Source organism: Onychomys torridus, chromosome 1, assembly GCF_903995425.1.
Source record: "Onychomys torridus chromosome 1, mOncTor1.1, whole genome shotgun sequence".
In the NCBI taxonomy this organism is placed as follows: domain Eukaryota; kingdom Metazoa; phylum Chordata; class Mammalia; order Rodentia; family Cricetidae; genus Onychomys; species Onychomys torridus.
Window position 1 is genome coordinate 105,435,646 of NC_050443.1, and position 22,852 is coordinate 105,458,497.

The 22,852-nt window shown below is 45.0% G+C and overlaps 1 protein-coding gene across 6 annotated transcripts in view; it reads left to right on the top strand.

Annotated features, from left to right (window-relative positions):
• Positions 1–22,852, top strand: part of LOC118587526 (Snf2 related CREBBP activator protein) — a 55,774-nt gene that overhangs the window by 32,460 nt on the left and 462 nt on the right. For 4 of the 6 annotated variants that reach the window (XM_036193564.1, XM_036193557.1, XM_036193581.1 and 1 more), the window contains 13 exons: positions 324–488; positions 760–945; positions 1,162–1,428; positions 1,697–3,180; positions 10,017–10,282; positions 10,422–10,624; positions 14,022–14,191; positions 14,347–14,543; positions 14,628–14,742; positions 14,907–15,026; positions 19,329–19,523; positions 19,674–19,757; positions 19,859–22,833. In XM_036193564.1, the coding sequence (XP_036049457.1) occupies positions 324–488; positions 760–945; positions 1,162–1,428; positions 1,697–3,180; positions 10,017–10,282; positions 10,422–10,624; positions 14,022–14,191; positions 14,347–14,543; positions 14,628–14,742; positions 14,907–15,026; positions 19,329–19,523; positions 19,674–19,757; positions 19,859–22,495 (6,089 nt within the window). In that variant the 3' untranslated portion in view covers positions 22,496–22,833. Of the gene's footprint in view, positions 1–323; positions 489–759; positions 946–1,161; positions 1,429–1,696; positions 3,181–10,016; positions 10,283–10,421; positions 10,625–14,021; positions 14,192–14,346; positions 14,544–14,627; positions 14,743–14,906; positions 15,027–19,328; positions 19,524–19,673; positions 19,758–19,858; positions 22,834–22,852 lie in introns of those variants that run through there. The other 2 variants (XM_036193584.1, XM_036193588.1) reach the window with 2 other exon arrangements.

Sequence of the window (22,852 nt, forward strand, 5' to 3'; positions counted from 1 at the left end):
TTCAGTGGTAATTACTTACCCAGCATGTATAAGGCCCTGAGTTTCATCTCTTGGATGCAAAATCGTAAGAAAAATAAATTAGGGTAAAAAGATAGTACAGAGCAAGAAATGTTTACCTAGTAGCAAGCCATTGGAGAGTGTGAAGGAGATCACAGACAAATGGCACTGGACACAAAGGCTCCCAGAGGAGGCTTAGTTTCTTGAGTGTGATAAATTATGAGGAAGGTTTAGACTCAGGAAGATAGGTGCTTTGTGGGGGTCTGAGATGGATGGGCTTTTGGACAGCATGAGCCCTGTATGCATAAGGCTTTCTCTGTTTGTAGCTGGAGAAGTGGTCAGCATCGGGCAGTTGGCCTCCTTGGCACAACGTCCAGTAACGAGTGCTGGGGGAAGCAAACCCCTCACCTTCCAAATCCAGGGCAACAAATTGACTTTGACTGGTGCCCAGGTGCGCCAGCTGGCTGTGGGGCAGCCCCGCCCGCTGCAAAGTAGGTAAAACCCACCCCCTGTCCTGCCTTTTTCCTCTTGACTCTGTCTTTGTTTGTGTGACTCTTTAGATGTCAGCCTTTATGTTCCTTAGCTTTGGTGGGTAGGGCCAGAGGGAGTGGTTGGAAGGGTCTTTGCTAAAAACAGGAGAGGAGAATTCTAGAGCTGTTAGCTCTTGCCTATTCTTGCTCTTGCTCTTGCCTCTGCCCTCAGGCTGATAGGTGCTTCTTTCTTTTTTTTCTTTCTCTCTTTCTCTCTTTCCCCTTAACCCAGGGAATGTGGTGCACCTGGTGTCAGCAGGGGGGCAGCACCACCTCATCAGCCAGCCTGCCCATGTGGCCCTCATCCAGGCCGTGGCCCCGACCCCTGGCCCCACCCCTGTCTCTGTGCTGCCTTCTTCGACCCCCAGCACCACCCCTGCCCCCACTGGCCTCAGCCTTCCGCTTGCTGCTAACCAGGGTGAGGCTCTTGGCCTTTGTATTTACTCAGCCCTTACCTGGCCTTGGTCCTTTCAGGCGTGTCCTGGGCCAACTGTGTGTCTAGCCTTCCCTCAGTGTTGTCTCTCCTGCCAATATCTCCAGTATCTGTCTGCCACTTTTTCTTTCCCCTGGACTTTTTGCATCCTTTGGATCTCTTTGTTTCTTACCTTCCTCTCAATGTGGCTTCCTGTTGCAGTGCCATCATCCATGGTGAACAACACCGGTGTGGTGAAGATTGTAGTAAGACAAGCCCCTCGGGATGGACTGACTCCTGTTCCACCACTGGCACCTGCACCTCGGCCTTCAAGTTCTGGGCTTCCAGCTGTGTTGACATCACGCCCTACATTAACTCCTAACCGTCTAACCACACCCACTCTGGGTACTACTCGTACCCCTGTACCAACACCCACTCTAGTGAGGCCCCTCCTCAAGCTGGTCCACAGTCCTTCGCCTGAAGTCAGTGGTGAGTTAATAATGGCTGAGGCCAGGAATTTTTATCAGAAATGAATGAGACATTGATAGCCCTTAAGGTTTCTTAGTCACAAAAGATCCCTTTATTAGCATATTTACTATGAGTCTTCTTGACCTACTTAAGATACATTTGTCAGAATCTTAGAGAAAGAAAGGCTAAACCACCTTACTTGTGGTTTAGTGGAAGGGTTGGGACAGGTAGTAGGAGAAGCAGAAAAATAATTCTTCATGAAGCTAACTTGTCCTCTGTGTCTCCACAGCATCGGCACCTGGAGCTGCTCCCATGACCATCTCTCCTTCTCTGCACATGACATCCTCACTCCCTGGGCCAGCCTCTTCTCCGATGACAGTTCCTCACAATTCCTCTCCCCTTGCTAGTCCTGTGTCCTCTACAGTCTCAGTCCCTGTGTCATCCTCACTTCCCATCTCTGTCCCTACCACACTTCCTGCCCCAGGCTCTGCTCCACTGACCATCCCCATCACAGCACCCTTGCCTGTTTCAGATTTAGGTCCAGCTCTGTTGACCAGTGTGGCTCCAGCACTGGCTGTCGTCTCGGCAGGCTCTGGACCACCTTTGGCGTCAGCTGGGGTTTCCCCATCAGTGTCAGCCTTGGCCCTGGGTTTGGCTACTACTCCAGCCCTGTCCCCACCTCAGACATCTGGTCACTCTCTGTTGCTGGCTACCACCTCTTCACATGTTCCAGGATTGAACTCAGCTGTGGCCCCAGCATGCTCACCTGTCCTGCTGCCAGCTTCAGCTCTGACCAGTCCTTTCCCAGTATCACCAAGTTCAGCTCCAGCTCAGGCTTCCCTTCTGGCTCCAGCACCCACTACATCTCAGGCTTTATCCACCTCTCTGACTCCTATGGCGGCTTCACAGACAGCAATCCTGGGCCCTTCTCCAACCCCTCCTCTGGCTCCACTGTCAGTTCTGGCTCCGTCACCAGGCTCTGTCCCTCTGCTGGCTCCATCACAGACTCCGATTCCATCTGCAACACCACCATCAATGCCAGGAACCCCTTTACCCTCATCATCACTGGTATCAGCTTCAACTCCTGTGTTGGCTTCCTCATCAACTCAAACTATGGTGTCAACCCCAGCTTCATCAGCTCTCTCAAGCTTGGCTTCTTCTCAGACATTGACCCTAGCCCCAACTTTAGCAACTCTTGGTGGATTGTCTCCATCTCAGACACATTCTTTGGGAACAGGGAACCCTCAGGGGTCCTTTCCAACTCAGACATTGTCATTGACTCCAGCGCCAGCGCAGACACTGTCTTTAGCACCCGGAGTACCACTGGGTCCAACTCAAACACTGTCTCTGGCTCCAGCAGCCCCTTTGGCTCCAAGTTCTCCAATAGGCCCAGCGCCAGCTCACACACTGACTTTGGCTCCTGCATCATCATCTGCTTCACTCCTGGTCCCAACTTCGGTGCAGACACTGACCTTGAGCCCTGCCCCAGTTCCTGTGCCCACTCTGGGTCCATCTGCCGCTCAGACGTTAGCACTGGCCCCAGCCTTAGCACAGGCCCCAGCCTTTTCCCATGCATCTTCCCTCGTCGTTTCGGCCTCTGGTGCCGCTTCCTTGCCTGGCACCATGGTAAACCGGCTGTCTGTTCCCAAGGATGAGCCCGAGACGCTGACTTTGCGATCTGGTCCTCCCAGCCCTATTCCCACTGCTACCTCGTTCAGTGGGCCCCGGCCTCGACGCCAGCCCCCACCACCACCTCGTTCCCCTTTCTATCTGGTAAGTTTTACTCTCACAAAGGAACTGGAAATTTTTTCCTTGTAGTGTTGTTACAAAGCGTAGTATATCGGGCTAAGTCACATTTGGATAGACTCCTCTTTTGTGGGTGTGTACTCCAGTTTGTAAAACAGAAATTTTAATGTCTTACTTTCTCGGAGGATGTTTAATTTGGGTTTTGGTGCTAGGGATTGTATCTAGCACCAAAGAGTAAACTCAACAGCACAAAATTAAATAGCCAGGAACAGAAAGTTCCAGCTATTCCCTTCAGATCTTAGCCTGTCTTTTTCTCCCTGTCAGAGATGATGTTTATTCTTTGATAACCTCTACTCTTTATTAAGCAAAAGTTCCACCACTGAGCTATATTACCACCAGTGCTTGCCCTCTTTTTTGTGTGTTGTTGGTTGATTTTTTGGGTTTTGGTTTTTTTGTTTTTTTGTTTTGTTTTGTTTGTTTTGTTTTGTTTTGTTTTGTTTTGTTTTTTGAGACAGTTTCTCAGTGTAGCCCTATCATGCACCTCACTCTGTAGACCAGGCTGGCCTCAAACTCACAGAGATCTGCCTGCCTCTGTCTCCCCAGTGCTGTGCCACCACTGTCTGGCGTTTGTCCCCCTTTTTAAAAAGATTTAAAAAATGTTTATTTTTGTGTGTGTTATGTATTTTTAGATGTGCACATATGTGTGCATGTGCCCTTTAAGGCCAGAAGAGTGTCGCCCCCCCCCCCCCCAATTTAATGCTGAGAATCTTACTCTATGTCTAGTCTGGCTGGAACCTAACTACATAGCCTAGGTTGACTGAATTCGTGACCCTCCTCAGCTTGCTGCCGGTGGTCTCTGACCTATGCAAGGATGCCTGTCTTTGTGTCTTGTCACATTGTGTTTATTGTTGGTGTATGTTCTTTGAAGAAATGTCTTCAGATTATTTGCCATTTTAAATTACTATGGAGGTTGTCCACCACCCTCTCCATGTTCTAGGGATCAAACCTGGCCTGGGCCCTCGTGCTTGCCTACTGTTGAGTTCTAAGAATTCTTTTCTTTTAATGTTTTTATTTATTATTCAAGAATTTCATATATTTTGATCACCAGGCATGGTGGTGCACACCTTAAACCCAGCACTAAGGAGGCAGAGGCAGGCAGATCTCTGTGAGTTCAAGATGAGTCTGGTCTACAGAGCTAATTCCAGGACAGTCAGGGCAACACAGAGAAACCCTGTCTTGAAAAACAAAACAGGGCTGGAGAGATGGCTCAGAGGTTAAGAACACTGGCTGTTCTTCCAGAGGTCCTAAGTTCAATTCCCAGCAACCATATGGTGGCTCACAACCAACTGTAATGTGATCTGGCGCCCTCTTCTGGCCTGCAGGGATACATGCAGACAGAACACTGTATACATAATAAATAAATCTTTAAAAATAAATAAATAAATAAATCTAAAAGAAAAGAAAAGAAAAACAAAACAACAAAAATTTTTTTTGATCATGTTCTTTGCCCTACCTCAACTACACCCAGATCCTCTCTACCTTCCCACCCACCCACCTTCGTTGTTTTTCTCTCTGTTAAAAGCAACAACCCACCACCACCATGACACACACACACACACAACACACACACACACACCAAAAATAAAGTGGAGTCTAATTTGTGTTGGCCAACTACTCCTGATCTTGAGGCCTGCTCTGTAGTGCTGGTGATAGACCCAGTGTCACTCTGTTGACAGAACTGACACTGTTTCTCCCAGCAGCTGTCAACTGTGGATAGCTTCTTTCTCTGTTTTTGTTTTGTTTTGTTTTTTTGTTTTTAAGTTTTTGAGTCAAGGTCTCACTATGTAGCTCTCTGCCTCCCAAATGCTAGGATTAAAAGTGTGAACACCAACACCAATTAAGAATAGTTTCTTGACTTTGGGTGGGCTTCCTCTTCCTCCCCCAGAATGGTTACCTGGGTTCCAGGTTCTTTTTTTTCCTCTCTGTTCTCCATGCCAGGGATTAAATGCAGGACTGTCCGTATGGTAAGCAAGAGTTCTACCAAAGAACTATCTCCAGTGATAACATAAATTTATTGTGAACCTACTTTTATGTCAGTTATCAAAAGTACAGTGAACAGGTCAAAAATTAGTCATGTTATATAAGGTTTGTAGTTCAGTGAAAAGAAGACAATGTAATTACATAAAACTATAAGCATGGTGAGTGCTTTTACAAAAGGTATGTTTTGTTTTTTAAAAAAGGGCTTCTCTGTGGAACAGCTCTGGCTGTCCTGGAACTTGCTTTGTAACCCACAGAGATTCCCCTGCCTTTGCCTCCCAATTGCTGGGTTTAAAGGGGTGTGCCACCATGTTTGACAATAATTTGATAGTTTTAAAGACAAACTAGAAGGACAGATGTGGGAAAGAAATCAATCAAGGTCTTTGAAATTTCCAGGCTGATAAGTTGCCTTTTTAAGCTCTAGGATACCTAGGTGACTTTTAGCAAATTCCCACCCATCCCATTTTATTTTCTGGCTCTTGTCAAAAATTTTTGGGATTAGCCTTTCTGTAGCTGTTTTTAAACTTAAAAAAATAAGAAGTAGTGGGCTGGAGAGGTGACCCAGCAGTTAAGAGTACTGACTACTCTTCCAAAGGACCTGGGTTCCATTCCCAGCATTTACATGGTGGCTCACAACTACCTGTAACTCCAGTCTTAGAGGATCTGACACCCACTTCTGTGAGCACTGCACATAACATGGTGCACAGTCATATAGGAAGGCAGAACATCGATACACACAAAAATAAATACTAAAAAAGGTGTGTTTGTGTGTGTTGGCCATTTTCACCCTCCATAACTATCTTGCATTCCTTCCCACTCCTGTTGAACCCTTTTCCCCAAGTTCCCTGTAGCAGCCTTTCTTGGGCCACCAGCCCCCAAATCATGACACAGACTTATTATTAATTATGAATGCTTGGCCTTAGCTTAGGTTTGTTTCTAGCTAGCTTTTTTAACTTAAATCAACCTATTTCTATTCATCTATGTGCTGCCCCGAAGCTTGTTTACCTCACCTATGTCCTGCCATCCTACTTTCCTGCTTCCTCCCTGTCTGTCTGGCTAAGTCCTGGTTCCCCTTTTCTCTCTGCCTACCCAGCCCCACCTATCCCTCCTCTGCCTAGCTACTGGCTATTCAACTTTTTATTAGACCAATCAAGGTGCCTTAGGCAGGCAAGGTGAAACAGCAACACATCTTTACATAGTTAAACAACACATCTTTATGTATTGAAACAAATAGTCTATTCCACAACAGACCCCCTCCTACCTTAAAGTCTTTGTGTTTTATTCCTGGTAGCCCACTGAATTTAATTTGTCCCATTTATGACAATTTGATAAATTGTGATTATCTGAGTACAAGATAATCTAAAAGTAGAAATGTTTTTTGCATGTAGCTTGGCACTGTCAACTACAGTAGTCAGGCTTGTGTGACAGCATTTGCCCACTGAGCCATTTTACCAGCCCAGCCATGGACTTTTGGGCAGGTTTAAAGTACCAACCTCCTTTCTATGGAGGATTCCTCAAACCCAAGCAGAAAGCAATTGGATACTTCCATAGCATACTACTGTTGAACTAATGGGCACATCTTGCCTGGCATGTTGGTGTTATAATTTGTAGGGTTCATGGCCAGAAAAGGCCATTGCTGACTTTACTCCGCCAGTAGTTTGTTGGACAGTTTGTGGTACTATGACAGCTAGGTCCCACCCAAAATGTGTGGAGTCTTCTGCAACAGGGTCTTTCTGTCTTGTCTCAGGGAAACCAAGAGCAGTAAGAATAGCCGTGTTGTTTGGGAGCCTTCTGGGGCCTCCCTGACCATCAGTCGACTCATAGGTAGATAGCCAATACCTGGCAACTGGATTTCATTTGATAACTAGCCTATGGCTTTTAGAAATAGCCTTATCCACCTATGCAATAAGTTAGCTGCTTATGCCTTTTTCTTTTTTTTCTTCCATTTTTGTTTGTTTGTGTGTTTGTTTTTAAATGTGTATGGGCTGGAGCGTTGACCCAGTGGTTAAAAGCGCTGTTCTTCTAGAGGACTGGGGTTTAATTCCCAGCACCCACACAGAGTGGTTCACAACCATCCATGACTCCAGTTCTAGGGGATGCAACACTCTCTTCAGGCCTCTGGGGCACTGTATGCATGTGGTCCATAGACATAGATGCACATAAAACACCTACACACAAAATTATGTGTTTGTATGCTTGAGGGCAAAGAGAGTTAAGAAAAGGACATCAAGGGTCCTCTGTCTCTGTTCACTAATTTGAGACCCGGTGCTCTCTGAATCTGGGGTTTACATTTTCTTGGCTAGCCTGGAACCAACAGACCTCATGATTCTACTTTTGGTCCCCTGCAGTGCTGTGACCACAGGCATTAGTGTGCGTGACTAGTGTGTTACTTGGGTATTGAGATCCCAATTTAGGTACTCATAGTTGTAGAGCGAGACCTCTTAAATGTTAGGTCATATTTCTTAGCTCTTAAACACACACACACACACAATTTTTATTTATTTATTTTGAAACAGGATCTCTTTATGTAACCCTGGCTGTTCTGGAACTTAGCAGGCTCGCCTAGAATGTGTGCCCTGAATATTTTTAAATTAGCTTACAAGTTTCTTTATGATTTCTTCACACTTAATTTTGGTTAATTGTCCCCTTATCCTCTGTTCTCCCCTACTCCCCACCCACATCCCTTTCCATACCTGATAGTCTCTCCTTCTAATGCAGCGGTTCTCAATCTTCCTAATGCTGGGATCCTTTAATACAGTTCTCATGTTGTGGTGACCCCAACCATAACATTATTTTTGTTTCTGCTTCCTAACTGTACTTTTGTTACTGTTATGAATCATAATGTAAATATCTGATGCAGGATACCTGATATATGACCCCTGTGAAGGGGTCGTGACCTACATGTTGGGAACAGCTGCTCTAATGTCATGTGTTCTATTCCCCTTATAGATTCCTGGTCTTTTCAGGCACTTCAAATTTAAAATTTCAAAATGAGGATCCACACATAGAATATAGAACATGTAACATTTTTCTGAGACTGGACTACCTCACTCACTATATTTCTAGTTCTGTACATTTTCATGCAAATTTCACAATTTGACTTTTCTTTATAGCTGGATAAAACCCAATTGTGAGTTTATACCACATTAAAATTGTTTTTGTTTTTGTTTTGTGTTGGTGATTAAACCCAAGGTCTGTATCTGTTTAGAAGTAAAATGATCAGAATCATGAAAAGATATCTGACTCTGTTTAAATCTACCATATATCTTACCACTATTTGGATTATAGAATTAGAGAAACACTTCTGTCAGTACTTTTTAGAGTATATCTTCAGTTCCTACTGTCATTCATGAAAGAATTCACTGATAAGTTATGCTTAAAAAATAAGTGCTGTCCTACATACTTAGTGTATGTGTTTGTGAATGCTAAAATACTAAATATATATATATATTTGGGGGTGTGGTTTATCTTGTCAGGGAGCATGGGAGTAGTTTGATTAATTATGACTCTTAAGTTATATGTGAGCTATATAACTTCAAATACAAATTTGCATGAATAATTAGTATGCTTTATTTTAAATATTCTATAATGTGTGTAGGCAATTTGGGTTTGAACTTACTTGGTTTATCATATAATTCTAGCTGGAATTTTAATTTTTATTATATACTCTACTGATTACTTGGTTGAGGTAAAAATTATGTACATGTAAGAAAAATAGCCTTTTATTTATACAGTGGATGATTTGACTAGTTCTCATTGGCAACCCCTACCCCATTTTGGAAATATGTTTGTATTACTATTAATGTTTATTACTATTAATTATTATTAATGTGTACTGTATAGTTTCTAACCTCACATTATGAAATTTTATTTCTTTCACAGTGACAGAACTTGAAATGAGCTATTAAAGTTAAATTATGTAAGAAAAATAAAAATTACACTTACAGAAAGTCTTTTAAAAAAAAGTGAAACCAAAATACAGAAAAGTATGTTTATCTAAAATCATTTAGGTTATCACCTAAGTAAAGCATAAAGCATTGAGATTTTTTTTGGCTTTTTCTCAGTCTTTCCTCCACCATCATGCGGAATGATTTTGCTTCCTTATTAGAAGGCCCTTCCTTAGCCGGGTGGTGGTGGCTCATGTATTTAATCCTCACACATGGAGGCAGAGGCAGGAGAATCTCATGAGTTTGAGGCCAGCCTGGTCTACAAATGGAGTTTCAGCATGGCCACGGCTACACGGAGAAAAACCCTATGTCAAAACAAAAGAACACCCTCATTATTCACGCTTTCCCATTCTTCCCTTTGTCTTTTTTCTGTTGTAGTCAGTCCCCACCCTGATCTTTTTTTTCCCCCTTTCTTGAGACTGTACCCCTCCAGAGTGCTGGATTAAATGCAGCACACCTGGTCTTATCTGCTGATTTTAAATTACATTTATTTATTTGTGTGTGTACATGTAAGTGTTCATTCATATTCCATGGACCCACTACAAGAAAATAAGTCATATGTCCTGAAGTAGAATGTTACATAAGAAAATTGGCACAAATCAGCCATGCTATAAATTGTTGGATATGTAGGTCTTCATTTTGATGTTCAGGAATTCTGCTTTAATAAGCATACAAGGAAAGATGAGTTTTCTCTTGTAGAGGATGATTTCATTTAACATTGAGAAAACAGCAGTTTTCATTGACAAATTTTGAAAATGATAAAGCTCACGGTATCTGTCTTAGATCTTATTACTATAGACTCCATCTATAAGAATCTAGATTTTTATAAAGTTTTGTTGCAGAACTCTTGTACACCAATTTTTGTTTTTTCTTCTTTAGGAGTCTCTGGAAGAAAAGCGGAAGCAGCAGCGATCTGAACGCCTGGAACGGATTTTCCAACTTAGTGAGGCTCATGGGGCCCTGGCACCCGTGTATGGGACTGAAGTCCTGGATTTCTGTACTTTGCCCCAACCTGTTGCCAGCCCTATTAGCCCTCGTTCTCCTGGCCCCAGCCACCCCATCTTTTGGACTTACACCGAGGCTGCCCATCAGGCTGTACTGTTTCCCCAGCAGCGACTAGACCAGCTATCAGAAATCATTGAGAGGTTGGCAGGGCTAGGTGATGATGGGGAGTGGGGAGTCTTGGGGCTTCAGTGGATGTAGTTCTTAGGGCTTGTGAAAGTGCTAACTTCTGTGATATTTCCGGTCATATCTTTTACATGGTGTGCTTTCTTCCTTTCACAGGTTCATCTTTGTCATGCCTCCTGTGGAGGCACCTCCCCCTTCCCTGCATGCCTGCCACCCACCTCCTTGGATGGCCCCTCATCAGGCAGCCTTCCAGGAGCAGTTGGCCTGTGAGCTCTGGCCCCGAGCCCGTCCTTTGCACCGTATTGTATGTAATATGCGTACCCAGTTCCCTGACTTGAGACTCATCCAGTATGATTGTGGTGAGTTCTTGGCTGTTGCAGGACCCTCAGTATTTTCATTGTTTTGTTTGAGACAATGTCTCATGTGTACCAAGATGGCCTGTGGTTTGCTTATGGAGCCGAGGATGACCTTGAACTTCTGCATACCCAGAAAATTTTGTCCTCTTTGTTTTGTTTTGTTTTTTGTTTTGTTTGTTTTGTTTTTTGTTTTTTTATTATTTTTTTAAAGATTTATTTATTTATTATGTATATAGCATGTATGACTGCAGGCCAGAAGAGGGCACCAGATCTTGTTACAGATGGTTGTGAGCCACCACGTGGTTACTGGGAATTGAACTCAGGACCTCTGGAAGAGCAGTCGGTGCTCTTAACCTCTGAGCCATCGCTCCAGCCCTGTTGTTTTTCTTTTGAGCTGAGATTAGAAGTATGTGCCGCCGCCTTTGCACTCTTAGTGTCAAGACTATTTACATCAGAGAGGTGCAGCATAGAGGCAGCGTTTTGGTAGTTTTGATGGAAGTTAAGTGTATGTGATATTAATTGATTTATTTATTCAGGGGTTATCAAGACTTCTGTCATTTTGCTTTTCATTTGAGATAATGAGTGAGGTCAGCATAGCATAGAGTGTGGACACAACCTTCAGTCCCACAGATGCAGGCCAGATCTCTTGAGTCCTGGTTTATGGAGCCGGTTCAGGACAGCTCGTGCTGCACAGATAAACCTTGTCTTGAAAAAAAACCACAAGTTATGGCAAAAGGCAGCTGCGTGTGATTGGTGTACACCTGTAATCCTAGCACTTAGGACGAGGAGGCAAGAAGATTGCTGCAAGTTCAAAATTAGTATGGCCTATGTAGCAAGTTTCAGGCCAAGCAGGGCTATGAACCCTTAAAAAGTTCATGGGAAATGCTTTGTGGTGACATTAGCCTACACTGTTAAAAACAAGAACCGTTCATTTAATAGAGTAAGTACATTTGGCTGAAAGAAGCAAAAGCAAGTTCTACGGTGGCTTAAACAACAGGAACGTTGGCTGTTTACAGAATGAGAAGTTCTGAGCTGGCCGTGGTGGCGCACATCTTTAATCCCAGTTCTTGGGAGGCAGAGGCAGGCAGGTCTCCATGAGTTCAAGGCCAGCCTGGGCTACAGAGCAAGTTCCAGGACAGCCAGTGGTGTTACATGGGGAAACCCTGTCTCGAAAGACGAGAGAGAGAGAGAGAGAGAGAGAGAGAGAGAGAGAGAGAGAGAGAGAGAGGAAAGAAGAAAGAGAGAGGGAGAAACCTTTACCCTTACTCTCAACCTAACCTATTTATTCTCCTGATTTTTGCATGGTGTCATGATAACTACCAAAACTCTTGACAATTTCCTAAATGTCCTACCTAGAATGTAAGAAAAGATGATTTTTTTTACTCATATTTGCTCAGTTAAAAACAAAACAAATTAGTTCATGCCTGTAATCTGAGCAACTGAAAAGCTTGAGCAGGAAGATAAGTTTGAGGCCTTGTCTACATAATAATACTTGGTCTGAGGGCAGAAGCAGGGAGAAAAAATTTTTCTTATGTATATAATGTGTCTGTTTATATATGTATGTGTGAGTGCATGTGCCTATGTTTTGAGTGTGGAGGCCGGAGGCCAAAGTCAATTATTCTTCTGTCACTCTCCACCTTTTTTCTATAATTGATTAAATTTATTTTTTGGCAATTTCATGTTATACAGTTTCATGATTGATTGCTATATCTATCTTTCTGTCTTCACCCCCATCCCAGCTTTTACATGGATGCTAGGGATTCAGACTGAGGCATTCATGCTTACATAGCAAATACATTGAGCCATCTCTACAGCCTCTTTCTCCCCACCCCACCCCCATTTTAAATAACGTCTGAAACCATAATAGGTTAATTGCAGGTCTTTTGAAACTGGGCTGGATGGAGGTTTAGCTCAGTGGTACGTGCTTTCCTAGTATGCACAAGGCCCTAAATACAATCCCTATCTCATCCCTCACCACACATATGCATTGAAACTTGAGTTGATAATAAAGTAACTCCAGGGTCTCCAACACTACCAAAAGTTTTTATTACTTTATTAGTTTTCTGTAGGTACCAGATGGTATGAAGTCCAAGACAATCTGTGGGAGTTGGTTCCGTGTGGCTTACAAAACTAACTCAAGTTGTCAGGCTTGGCAGCAAGTATCTTTACTCATTGGTCTTCTTTCTAGTTTACTCACTAGAAAATAATATAAATGTTATTTCTATTTGTTTTAATTAAAAAATGTAATTTAGTTCACGATGTGTTTTGCCTGTGTGTATGTATATGTGCTACATGTATGCCTGGTGCCCAAGAGGGACATAAGAAGGCATCAGATACCCTGGAACTATAATTACAGATGGTTCTGATCCACTGTGTGAGTGCTGGGAACCTAACCTGGTTCCTCTGCAAGAGCAACAAGTACTCTTGCAATTTCATTAGCCTCAGCATTGTAGTTAGAGTTTTCCTGCCTGGCCCACAGTCAGGACAAATCTCTCTCACCCGCCAGGCACACAGTCACTCAGACCCAACCAAGAAAGCACACAGAAACTCACATTATTTAGAAACTGTATGGCTGTGGCAGGCTTCTTGTTATCTACTTCTTCTATCTTAAATTAACTCATTTCTGTTAGTCTATACTTTTCCACATGGCATGTGGCTTACCAGTGTCTTTACATGTTGCTTTTCATGGCGGCGGCTGGCGGTCTCTCTCTAACCTTCTACTTCCCAGAATTCTCTTCTCTCTTGTCCCACCTATACTTCCTGCCTGGCCACTAGCCAATCAGAACTTTATTTACACAGAGCGATATCCACAGCACAGCATCTTTTTTTTTTTTTCCCCTCAGCATCATTTCTATGTGTTGGAACATTAAACTAGATAACCTCTTAACATCCTGTGTCTAGCATTGGTGGTGTACACTTTTAATCCCTGGCAGGCAGATCTCTATGATTTTGAGGCCAGCCTGGTCTACAAAGCAGCTCCAGGACAGCTAGAGCTGTTACACAGAGAAACCCTGTCTCAAAAAAACAAAAGAAAAAAAAAAAAGAGTAGAAAATGGGAGAGTTAAGTGGTTTTGGTTTTGGTTTTGGTTTTGGTTTGTTTGTTTTCTTTTCTTTTTTGGTTTTTCTAGACAAGGTTTCTCTGTGTAGCTTTGGAGCCTGTCCTGGACTAGCTCTGTAGCCCAGGCTGGCCTCGAACTCACAGAGATCCGCCTGCCTCTGCCTCCCGAGTGCTGGGATTACAGGCGTGCACCACCACCCAGCAGAGTTAAATGGTTTTTTATTCAGTGGACTGGCTGAAACCATTGCATAAGGTCTTGACTACCCTTCGACTGTAGCTTTCTAGTATTATCCTCTCTATCATCACATGACTAACTACTTGTACTCTTTCGTATTTCTTCAGGAAAGTTGCAAACGTTGGCGGTGCTCTTGCGGCAGCTCAAGGCCGAGGGCCACCGGGTACTCATTTTCACCCAGATGACCCGAATGCTGGATGTACTGGAGCAATTTCTCACCTACCATGGTCACCTATATTTGCGTCTGGATGGGTCTACTAGAGTTGAGCAGAGACAGGTAACAGGCATCCTTAGCCCTCTAGAGACTCCCCTCAGCTTCTGTTTCTTTATCTCAAGCTTTCAGCTCAGAGAAGGGACCTTAAAAATTAAAAAGCCTTTGGTTTGTTTTAGGAATAAGTCTCCAAATACCATCTTTTTTCCCTTTCCTTTTAGGCCTTGATGGAACGGTTCAATGCAGACAAACGCATATTCTGCTTCATCCTTTCAACTCGAAGTGGGGGTGTGGGTGTGAACCTGACAGGAGCAGACACTGTTGTTTTTTATGACAGCGACTGGAATCCCACCATGGATGCTCAGGCCCAGGATCGCTGTCATCGAATTGGTCAGACTCGGGATGTCCACATCTATAGGTATTGCCTGGTCTTACCTTACTTCCTCTTTATGTACAGGATCTCTTGATATATTTGGCTGTTTACACCACTTCCATTTCCTAGGCTTATCAGTGAACGAACAGTAGAGGAGAACATTCTAAAAAAGGCAAATCAGAAGAGAATGTTGGGAGATATGGCCATTGAAGGAGGCAACTTCACTACAGCCTATTTTAAACAGGTATAAAATAAAATTCTCCAGTCTAGACAGAAGAGAACTTTTGTTCCTGAAAGGGTTCCTTTGTTTTCTAGACAGCTGTGCTTTGACCTCCACAGATCTGTCTCTCAATCTGTAGTACTTCCATACCTCAACGTTTTCCACTTCCCTTCTGTTATATCCAATAGCAGACCATCAGAGAGCTGTTCGATATGCCTCTGGAGGAGCCTCCTGGCTCATCTGCATCTTCTGTTCCTGAAGAGGAAGAGGAGGCTGTGGCCAGCAAGCAGACTCATATTTTGGAGCAGGTAACAAAAGAGGCGTCAGTCCTAAAATAGCACTGCTGCTTAGATATGTGTTGGCTTTCATTTGTATTGAATATGTCCAGGGAAAAGTACAGCTTCTACTAGTTCCCAGTTTATAGTCAGTGGTTTGTTTTGGTTTGTTTTGTTTTTGTTTTTGTTTTTGTTTTTGTTGTTGTTTGGTTTTTTGAGACAGGATTTCTCAATGTAGTTTTGGTGCCTGTCCTGGACCTTGTCTGTAGATCAGGCTGGCCTGGAACTTACAGAGATCTGCCTGCCTCTGCCAGGATTTAATCTGCTGGGATTAAAGGTGTGCGCCACTACCACCCGGCTGATTTTCTTTTATTTTTTAAGATCATAATATGATTGTATCATTTCCCCCTTTTCTTTCCTCCCTCCAAGCCTTACCCTACCCCTCCTTGCTCTCTTTCAAATTCATGGCCTCTTTTTTTTTTTTTCATTAATTCTTGTTAATTACATGTATGTGTATATATACATGTGTTTGTATATATGTATATTCCAAAATACAGAAGTACAACCTGTTCAGTCCAATTAATATTACTCATGCATGTTTTCAGAGCTGACCATTTGGTATTGGATAACCAATTGGTGTGCTCTTCCCTGGGGAAGACTAGTCCTCCTGCTATCATCATTCCTTAGCTGCGTATAGTTTTTAGTGTAGTGTTGCAGCCTCATGGTCTCCCCATCCACCTTGGCTGTTCTGCTGCTGTCCTTCAGCTCATGTTTAGGCAGCCATGTTGGTGAGACTTCATGGTTGTAGCTTCTGACATTACTAAGAGACACAGTCTCACAGCCAGTGGCCTGATCTCTCTGGCTTTTGCAGTCTGTCTGCCTCCTCTTCCAAAGTGTCCCCTGAGCCTTAGATGTGTAGTTATTTTGTTGATGTATCCATTGGGAGAGGGTTCCATGACTCTGCATTTTTATTTTTTCTCTGCATTTGTGGTTTTCTGTAGAAATGCTTGATTTTGTTTTGTGGTTTGGTTTTTTTTTTTCTCTTGGGTTTTCAAGGCAGGGTTTCTCTGTGTAGCCCTGGCTGTCCTGGTACTCACTTTGTAGATCAGACTGGCCTGGAACTCACAGAGGTCTGCCTGCCTCTGCCTCCAGAGTGCTGAGATTAAAGGTGTGTGTGTGTCATCACTGCCCAGCTCTTTTTAACTTTTTAAAAATTGTATTTATTACTTTATGTCTCTGTATGGGTGTGTGTGCCGTAGCACACCCATAAAGAGACACACAAGGAAATAAATGTAATTTTGTGGAGGCCAAAGGACAACTTGTAATAGTTGGTTATCTCCTCACTATGTGCATTCCAGGGAATTAAATTAGCAAGTATCTTTACCTGCTGAGTTATCTTCCCAGCCCAGATTTTAAAGGTTTTTTTGTTTGTTTGTTTTGAGACATTGTCTACTTCCTGGAGTACAGGACAGACTCCAGATAGGACTCAAGTACTTCAGAAAGAAACTGGAGCCAGCCTGGTCTACAGCTACACAGAGAGACCTGTGTCAAAGTTGGATGGGAAGGTCTAGAGAGGTGGCTCAGCGGTTAAAAGCACTTAACTGCTCTTGCAAAGGACCTAGTTTCAATTCTTAGCACCTACATGCTGGCTCACAATCATATGTTACTCTAGTTCTAGAGAATCCAGTACCCTTTCCTGACCCCTTAAGGCATGAGGTGCACATACATACATACAGGGAAACACTACACATATAGTACATAAATCTAAAAAGGGTGATTCTTAGGCCTCCATTTCAAAACCTACTAAACTATAATTTTTTAAATAGGTGCATATAATTTTTAAAGGTAAACATAATTGAACGTCCAACAATACTGACAACTCTTCTCCAGAACAATACTCATAATTCAAATCATAAAACCATAGATGTAGATATAACACTGGAATTGTTCTTTGCATTTTTTAAAAATTTGTTTGTTTTCTTTTTGTTTTGTTTTGTTGTTTTGTTTTGCTTTTCGAGACAGAGTTTCTCTGTGTAGCTTTGTGCCTTTCCTGGAACTTGCTTTGTAGACCAGGCTGGCCTGGAACTCACAGAGATCCGCCTGCCTCTACCTCTCAAGTGCTGGGATTACAGGCGTGTGCCACCACCACCCGGCTTTTGTTTGTTTTCTTAAGTGTTGGTTCTAAGTATTTTTCTCTTGTATTTTTTCAGAACCACTTTTAAGTGAGCCTGAAGGGGAGGGTTTTACTTGAGGTAAATGTGCCAAGATCTGATTTGATATTATCCCTGGACTCAGCACCATGAGTGTACTTGCTAATCTAATCCAGTATAGCCACTGAATGAATCCCCAAGTTTACTAATGGAATCAAGAATAAAGGTGTTGCCTGTTTCCTTATGACTGACGTTTAATGAAGAGATGGGTGCATCTCTAAGTAGTAACTATGTGTCTCAAAGCTTGGAGGACATTGATCGATGAAAAAAGCTACTTGGCTCTGGTCATCTGCCTTTGCTATAGAGTATGCAGTATATTATGTAGCATGCAGTATGTTGTGTAATTCTTAGAAAAATGGAAAATAAACTACAGGTGTAGAAGAGCGTCATGGAAGGTTATCTACTAGATACTTTCTTGTCGCTGAACATGCGCTAGACATTGTTTTTTAAGATTTACTTAATTACTGTGTGTGGGGAGGGCAGACACATGGTACAGCTTACATGTGGAGGGTCAGAGAACAATTTTGTAGTTGTGGGAGTCAGGGAATCTCCTTTTAAAATGTGGGTTTCAAAGATACAATTCTGGTCATTAGGTTTGGTGGTCATTGTTGATGTGAACTTAATTATTCGTGCGTGCGTATGTACATGAGTATAGGTGTTCCTACCTCCCCTCTTCCCCCCCCCCCCCCCCCGTTTTTTTTAAAGAGAGAAACTCTAAGGCTAACTTATACAGGAAAGGAAGTAGAGATGGGGTTCTAAAATAGTCATTTGGGTGCTGAGAGTGTAGTGCAATGGCAGAGCACTTGCCTGTCATGCATGAGGTCCTAGGTTCAATTCTCAGCTCTAGGGAAAAACAAAAACAACAACAAAACCTGTGCTCAAAGAAAACAAAAATAAATAAATACATAAATAAACAAGTCATTTGTTCCCTAGTGGGAGAGCTAATGAAATCCATTCCATCATGTGCTGAGTATTGACTTGCTTTGGTAATTCTGGTTGCAGAACATTGCTGAGTTCAGGTATAAATCTGTTTAAGAGATTTTTACTTGAGATAGAGTCTGACTATTAAGGCGTGACTGACAGGGATCTTTTTATGTAGACCAGGCAGGCCTAGAACTCACAGATAATTTACCTATGGTTCCCTCCTCAGTGCTGGGGATCAAAGGTATGTGCTGCCACACCCAGCTGCCTCAAGTGTTTCTGCAAGACTGTAATTCAGGCATTCAGGAGGCAGAGTTAGATAGATGCAACTCCTCTGTTAGTTGAAAGATAGCCTGGTCTACACATTGAGTTCCAGACAGCCAGGTTCACTTAGTAAGACCTTGTTATCCTTGTCATAAGTAAATAAAATGTAATTACAAGATATAAATAACTTTATTTTGTGTTGTTTTGAGACGGGGTCTTTTCTCGTGTCTCTGGCTTTCCTGGAACAGTCTCTGTAGAGCCGGCTGACCTCAAACTTGCAACAATGCTATATGTGCCTCCTGAGGGCTGAGATTATGGGCACGTACTGCAACATGCCTTGAAAAGTTTCTGACTTTCTTGTTTTGTTTTAAAAAATCTTTCTGTTTTTAATTACGCATGTGTAATGTCTGTGTGTGGCTATTTGAACATGAGTGCAGACACTGTGGGAGAGCAGAGCGGTTCGATTCCTCCTGGAGCTGGAATTGGGCCCTCTTCAGGAGTGGTAAGGTTTCTTAGCGCCAAGGCATCTCTCTAGCTCCATCACCCTTTTGTTCTTTGAAAAGTTTGTTTTTGTTGTTGTTTTTGGAGACAGGGTTTCTCTGTGTAGCTTTGGAGCCTATTCTGGAACTCATTCTGTAACCCAGGCTGGCCTTGAACTCACTTAGATCCTCCTGCCTCTGCCTCCCGAGTGCTGGGATTAAAGGTGTGCTTGCAAATTTTTTTATTGCTCATTATATACATATGTGCCATCACATGCATATGGAGATCAGAGAGCAACTTTTTAGAATCCATCTCCTTCCGGTATTGGTTCTGAGGATCAAAGTCAGGCTGTCAGCCTTGCTGGACAAGTGCTTTTACCCACTGAGCCATTTTGCTGACCTCCAAATTCTTAAATTTCTTATTTTGTGTATGCTTTGTTTTTCTTCTGTACACCTTGAAGGCATTGTGCCGGGCAGAAGATGAAGAAGATATCCGTGCAGCCACCCAAGCCAAAGCCGAACAAGTGGCTGAGCTTGCAGAATTTAATGAGAACGATGGGTTTCCTGCTGGTGAGGGAGAGGAGGCCAGTCGGCCTGGAGCTGAGGAGGAAGAGATGTCTAGGGCTGAACAGGAAATTGCTGCCCTTGTAGAGCAGGTCAGTGTTGGATCTGCTACCACTTCTCTTCATCTGTCATAACTTATGCCAGGGCTCAAACCTTTTTCCGTCTTCTGGCTTCCCTGGTGATAATGATGGTGATAGGCCCTGAGCCTAGTCCTTCTGTTTACCCGCTTCCTCCTCCCACAGCTGACTCCCATTGAGCGCTACGCCATGAAGTTCCTAGAGGCTTCGCTGGAGGAAGTGAGCCGAGAGGAGCTCAAACAGGCAGAAGTAAGTCTTTCCAGGGAGTGCGCTAGAGGCAGCTGCTCATCTCCACTATGCCTTGCTTTGCTCTGCTTCTTGCTGACCGTGTCGGCCTATCTTGTTGGTAGGAACAAGTGGAAGCTGCCCGGAAAGACCTGGATCAAGCCAAGGAGGAGGTGTTTCGGCTGCCCCAAGAGGAAGAGGAAGGGTCAGGGGCTGGGGATGAGACGTCTTGTGGGACTAGTGGAGGCAGCCACCGGCGCAGTAAGAAAGTCAAGGCTCCTGAGAGGCTGGGGACTCGTGTCAGTGAGCGTCTTCGTGGAGCTCGAGCTGAGACTCAAGGAGCCAGCCACACTCCTGTCACATCCACCCATCCTACCTGCAACACCTTCATGCCTCCCCAGTGCAGCCCTGTGAGAGATCGAATTCCCAGGCCAGTGCCTAGGCCTCGACATGCTCCTGCTCCTGCTATAACTTCTGCCCCACCCACAGCTCCCATTCCCATTTCAGCCCCCAATCCAGTCACCATTCTTCCAGTCCACATCTCGTCTACTCCTGCACCTCTGCTTCAGGTTCCTCCGTCTTGTTCTTCTCCTGCTTGCACCCCTCCATCTGCCTGCACCCCTCCACCCACTTGTACCCCCTCACCAGCTCAAACCTCTCATTTGACCGCTTCTTCACCAACCCTACTTGATTCCCTTTCTGCTCCCATCTCTCCCGGGGTTACCAACCTTCCTTTGAACTCAGAAGTAGAGCTGTGTGCACAAGAGTTGGTACCTGTGGAGTCTCTAGAGCTACCTGGAACGACCAATTCTGAGGCTTCCCTGCTTAGTCTTGTGCCTCCAAAGGCTCTTTTGACAGGGTCTGTTGATATTCCGCCTGAGTCAGAGAAGAATCTTCTAACTCCTACACCCAATTCAACCCTGGAGGCTGACAGCATCCCCAATGGTCAGGAGCAGGAAGTGCCAGGTCCTGTGGAGGGGACCAGTCCCACACTGCTTCCTGGTGGTGAGGACTTGACCATGAGTCTGAGTGAGAGCAATGGGCTGGAGCTCCCACCCTCAGCAGCATCTGATGAGCCACTTCAGGAGGTATTGGAGGCTCACAGGAACTTGGAAGAAATGGGAGAGGTTCAGATCCCAGTCTCCAACCCAGAAAAGCCACAAGAACTTGTTAGTGCTGAGGTTACAGCCCCATCAACCTCATCTTCAGCCACCTCCTCGCCTGAGGGTCCTTCACCTGCCCGTCCCCCACGGCGTCGCACCAGTGCTGATGTGGAAATCAGGGGTCAGGGGTCTGGCCGGGCAGGACAACCCCCAGGTCCCAAAGTGCTTCGAAAGCTGCCAGGACGGCTGGTAACTGTGGTGGAGGAAAAGGAGCTTGTAAGACGACGACGACATCGGGGGAATGCCAGCACCCTAGTACCTGGGGTGTCTGAAGCTAACGCCAGTCCAAGAAGCCCATCCACCCACAGCATGTCAGGGCCAGAATCCTCATCTCCCAGCAGTGGGCCCTGTGAAGCTGCTCCTTCATCCTCACTGTCCACCCCAACCCAGCATCCCTTCATAGCTTGTCGTCACATTGAAGTGGGTACGACTGGTGGGGGCAGCCCAGAGAATGGAGAAGCAGCAGAGCTTACCATCACTCCACCTGCTGTGAAACGTCGGAGGGGAAGACCCCCGAAGAAGAACAGGTCTCCAGCAGATGCTGGGAGAGGAGTGGATGAGACACCTTCATCCATCTCCAAGGGGAAAACCAATGGAGTTGACCCAGTCCCTGGGCCTGAGACGGTAACTGTTGCAGAGCCTGCCCTCAGGCCCCAGTTTGTTCCTGGGCCCCAGCCTCTTGGACCTGAACCAGTTCACAGACCAGAGCCCATCCTATCACCTGTGGAGAAAAGACGACGTGGGCGTCCCCCTAAAGCAAGGGATTTGCCCATTCCTGGGACCATATCCTCTCCAGGGGATGGCAACTTAGAGAGCCGGACACAGCCACTCCCCCTGACACCACTCCCTCCACTTCTAGCCTGTCCCACTGCTGTCGCCAACACTGTCACCACTGTCACTATTTCAACCTCACCACCTAAGCGGAAGCGAGGTCGCCCTCCCAAGAATCCACCATCACCTCGGCCCAGCCAGCTCCCTGTCTTGGACACCGACAGCCCTTCTGTCCTTGAGAGTTGTGGATTGGGGGTGCGGCGGCAACCCCTGGGCCAGGCGGAAAGTGAAGGCAGTTCCTCTGATGAGGATGGAAGCCGCCCTCTCACCCGCCTGGCCCGTCTACGACTTGAAGCAGAGGGCATTCGGGGACGAAAGAGTGAAGGGTCCATGGTGATGGCCGTAATTCAGGATGACCTGGATTTAGCAGATAGTGGGCCAAGTGGGTTAGAACTGACGCCACCTGTGGTCTCCTTAACTCCTAAATTTCGATCAACCCGCCTGCGTCCAGGGTCTCTAGTTCCCCCACTAGAAACTGAAAAAATGCCTCGCAAAAGGTCAGGGGCTCCAGTTGGGAGTTCTGGGATGGCAAAGCGGGGCCGCTTGCAGCCCCCAAGTCCCCTGGGGCCTGAGGGTTCAGTAGAGGAGTCAGAGGCAGAAGCCTCAGGTGACGAGGAGGAAGGAGATGGAACCCCACGCCGCCGAACCGGTCCCCGCAGGCTCGTTGGGACCACCAACCAAGGGGACCAGCGTATCCTGCGTAGTAGTGCTCCTCCCCACCTATCTGCCCCTACTATTAGTCACAGAGGTCGCAAGGCCAAGACGTGAGTGGGTAAGCCCTTCACCTAGGTGTCCCACCATGGTCTCTTCCCCATGCCCAGGCCTGACTCTGTTAACCACTACTTGAAGTCTAAGGGGAAAGCCTCCAGGGAGACAGAGGGGGCTGTCTCCCTTTCCACCAAAGTAGGGGGTAGGTAACTGGTTGTCATGGAAATGGGGCTCATCACAACCCCCCTTCTCTCCTACCCTACATGGCTGGGCAGTGTTAAGGGTGGCAAGATAGTCTCTGTCCCCACCCCCTTGTACTTGATTCCCCAGCTGTCTTTCACAGCCTCAAACCCTTAGGGAAAAGGGGGAGGGGCTTTTCTTCAATGAGGTGGGATGGGTTTGGTTTTTTTTTTTTTT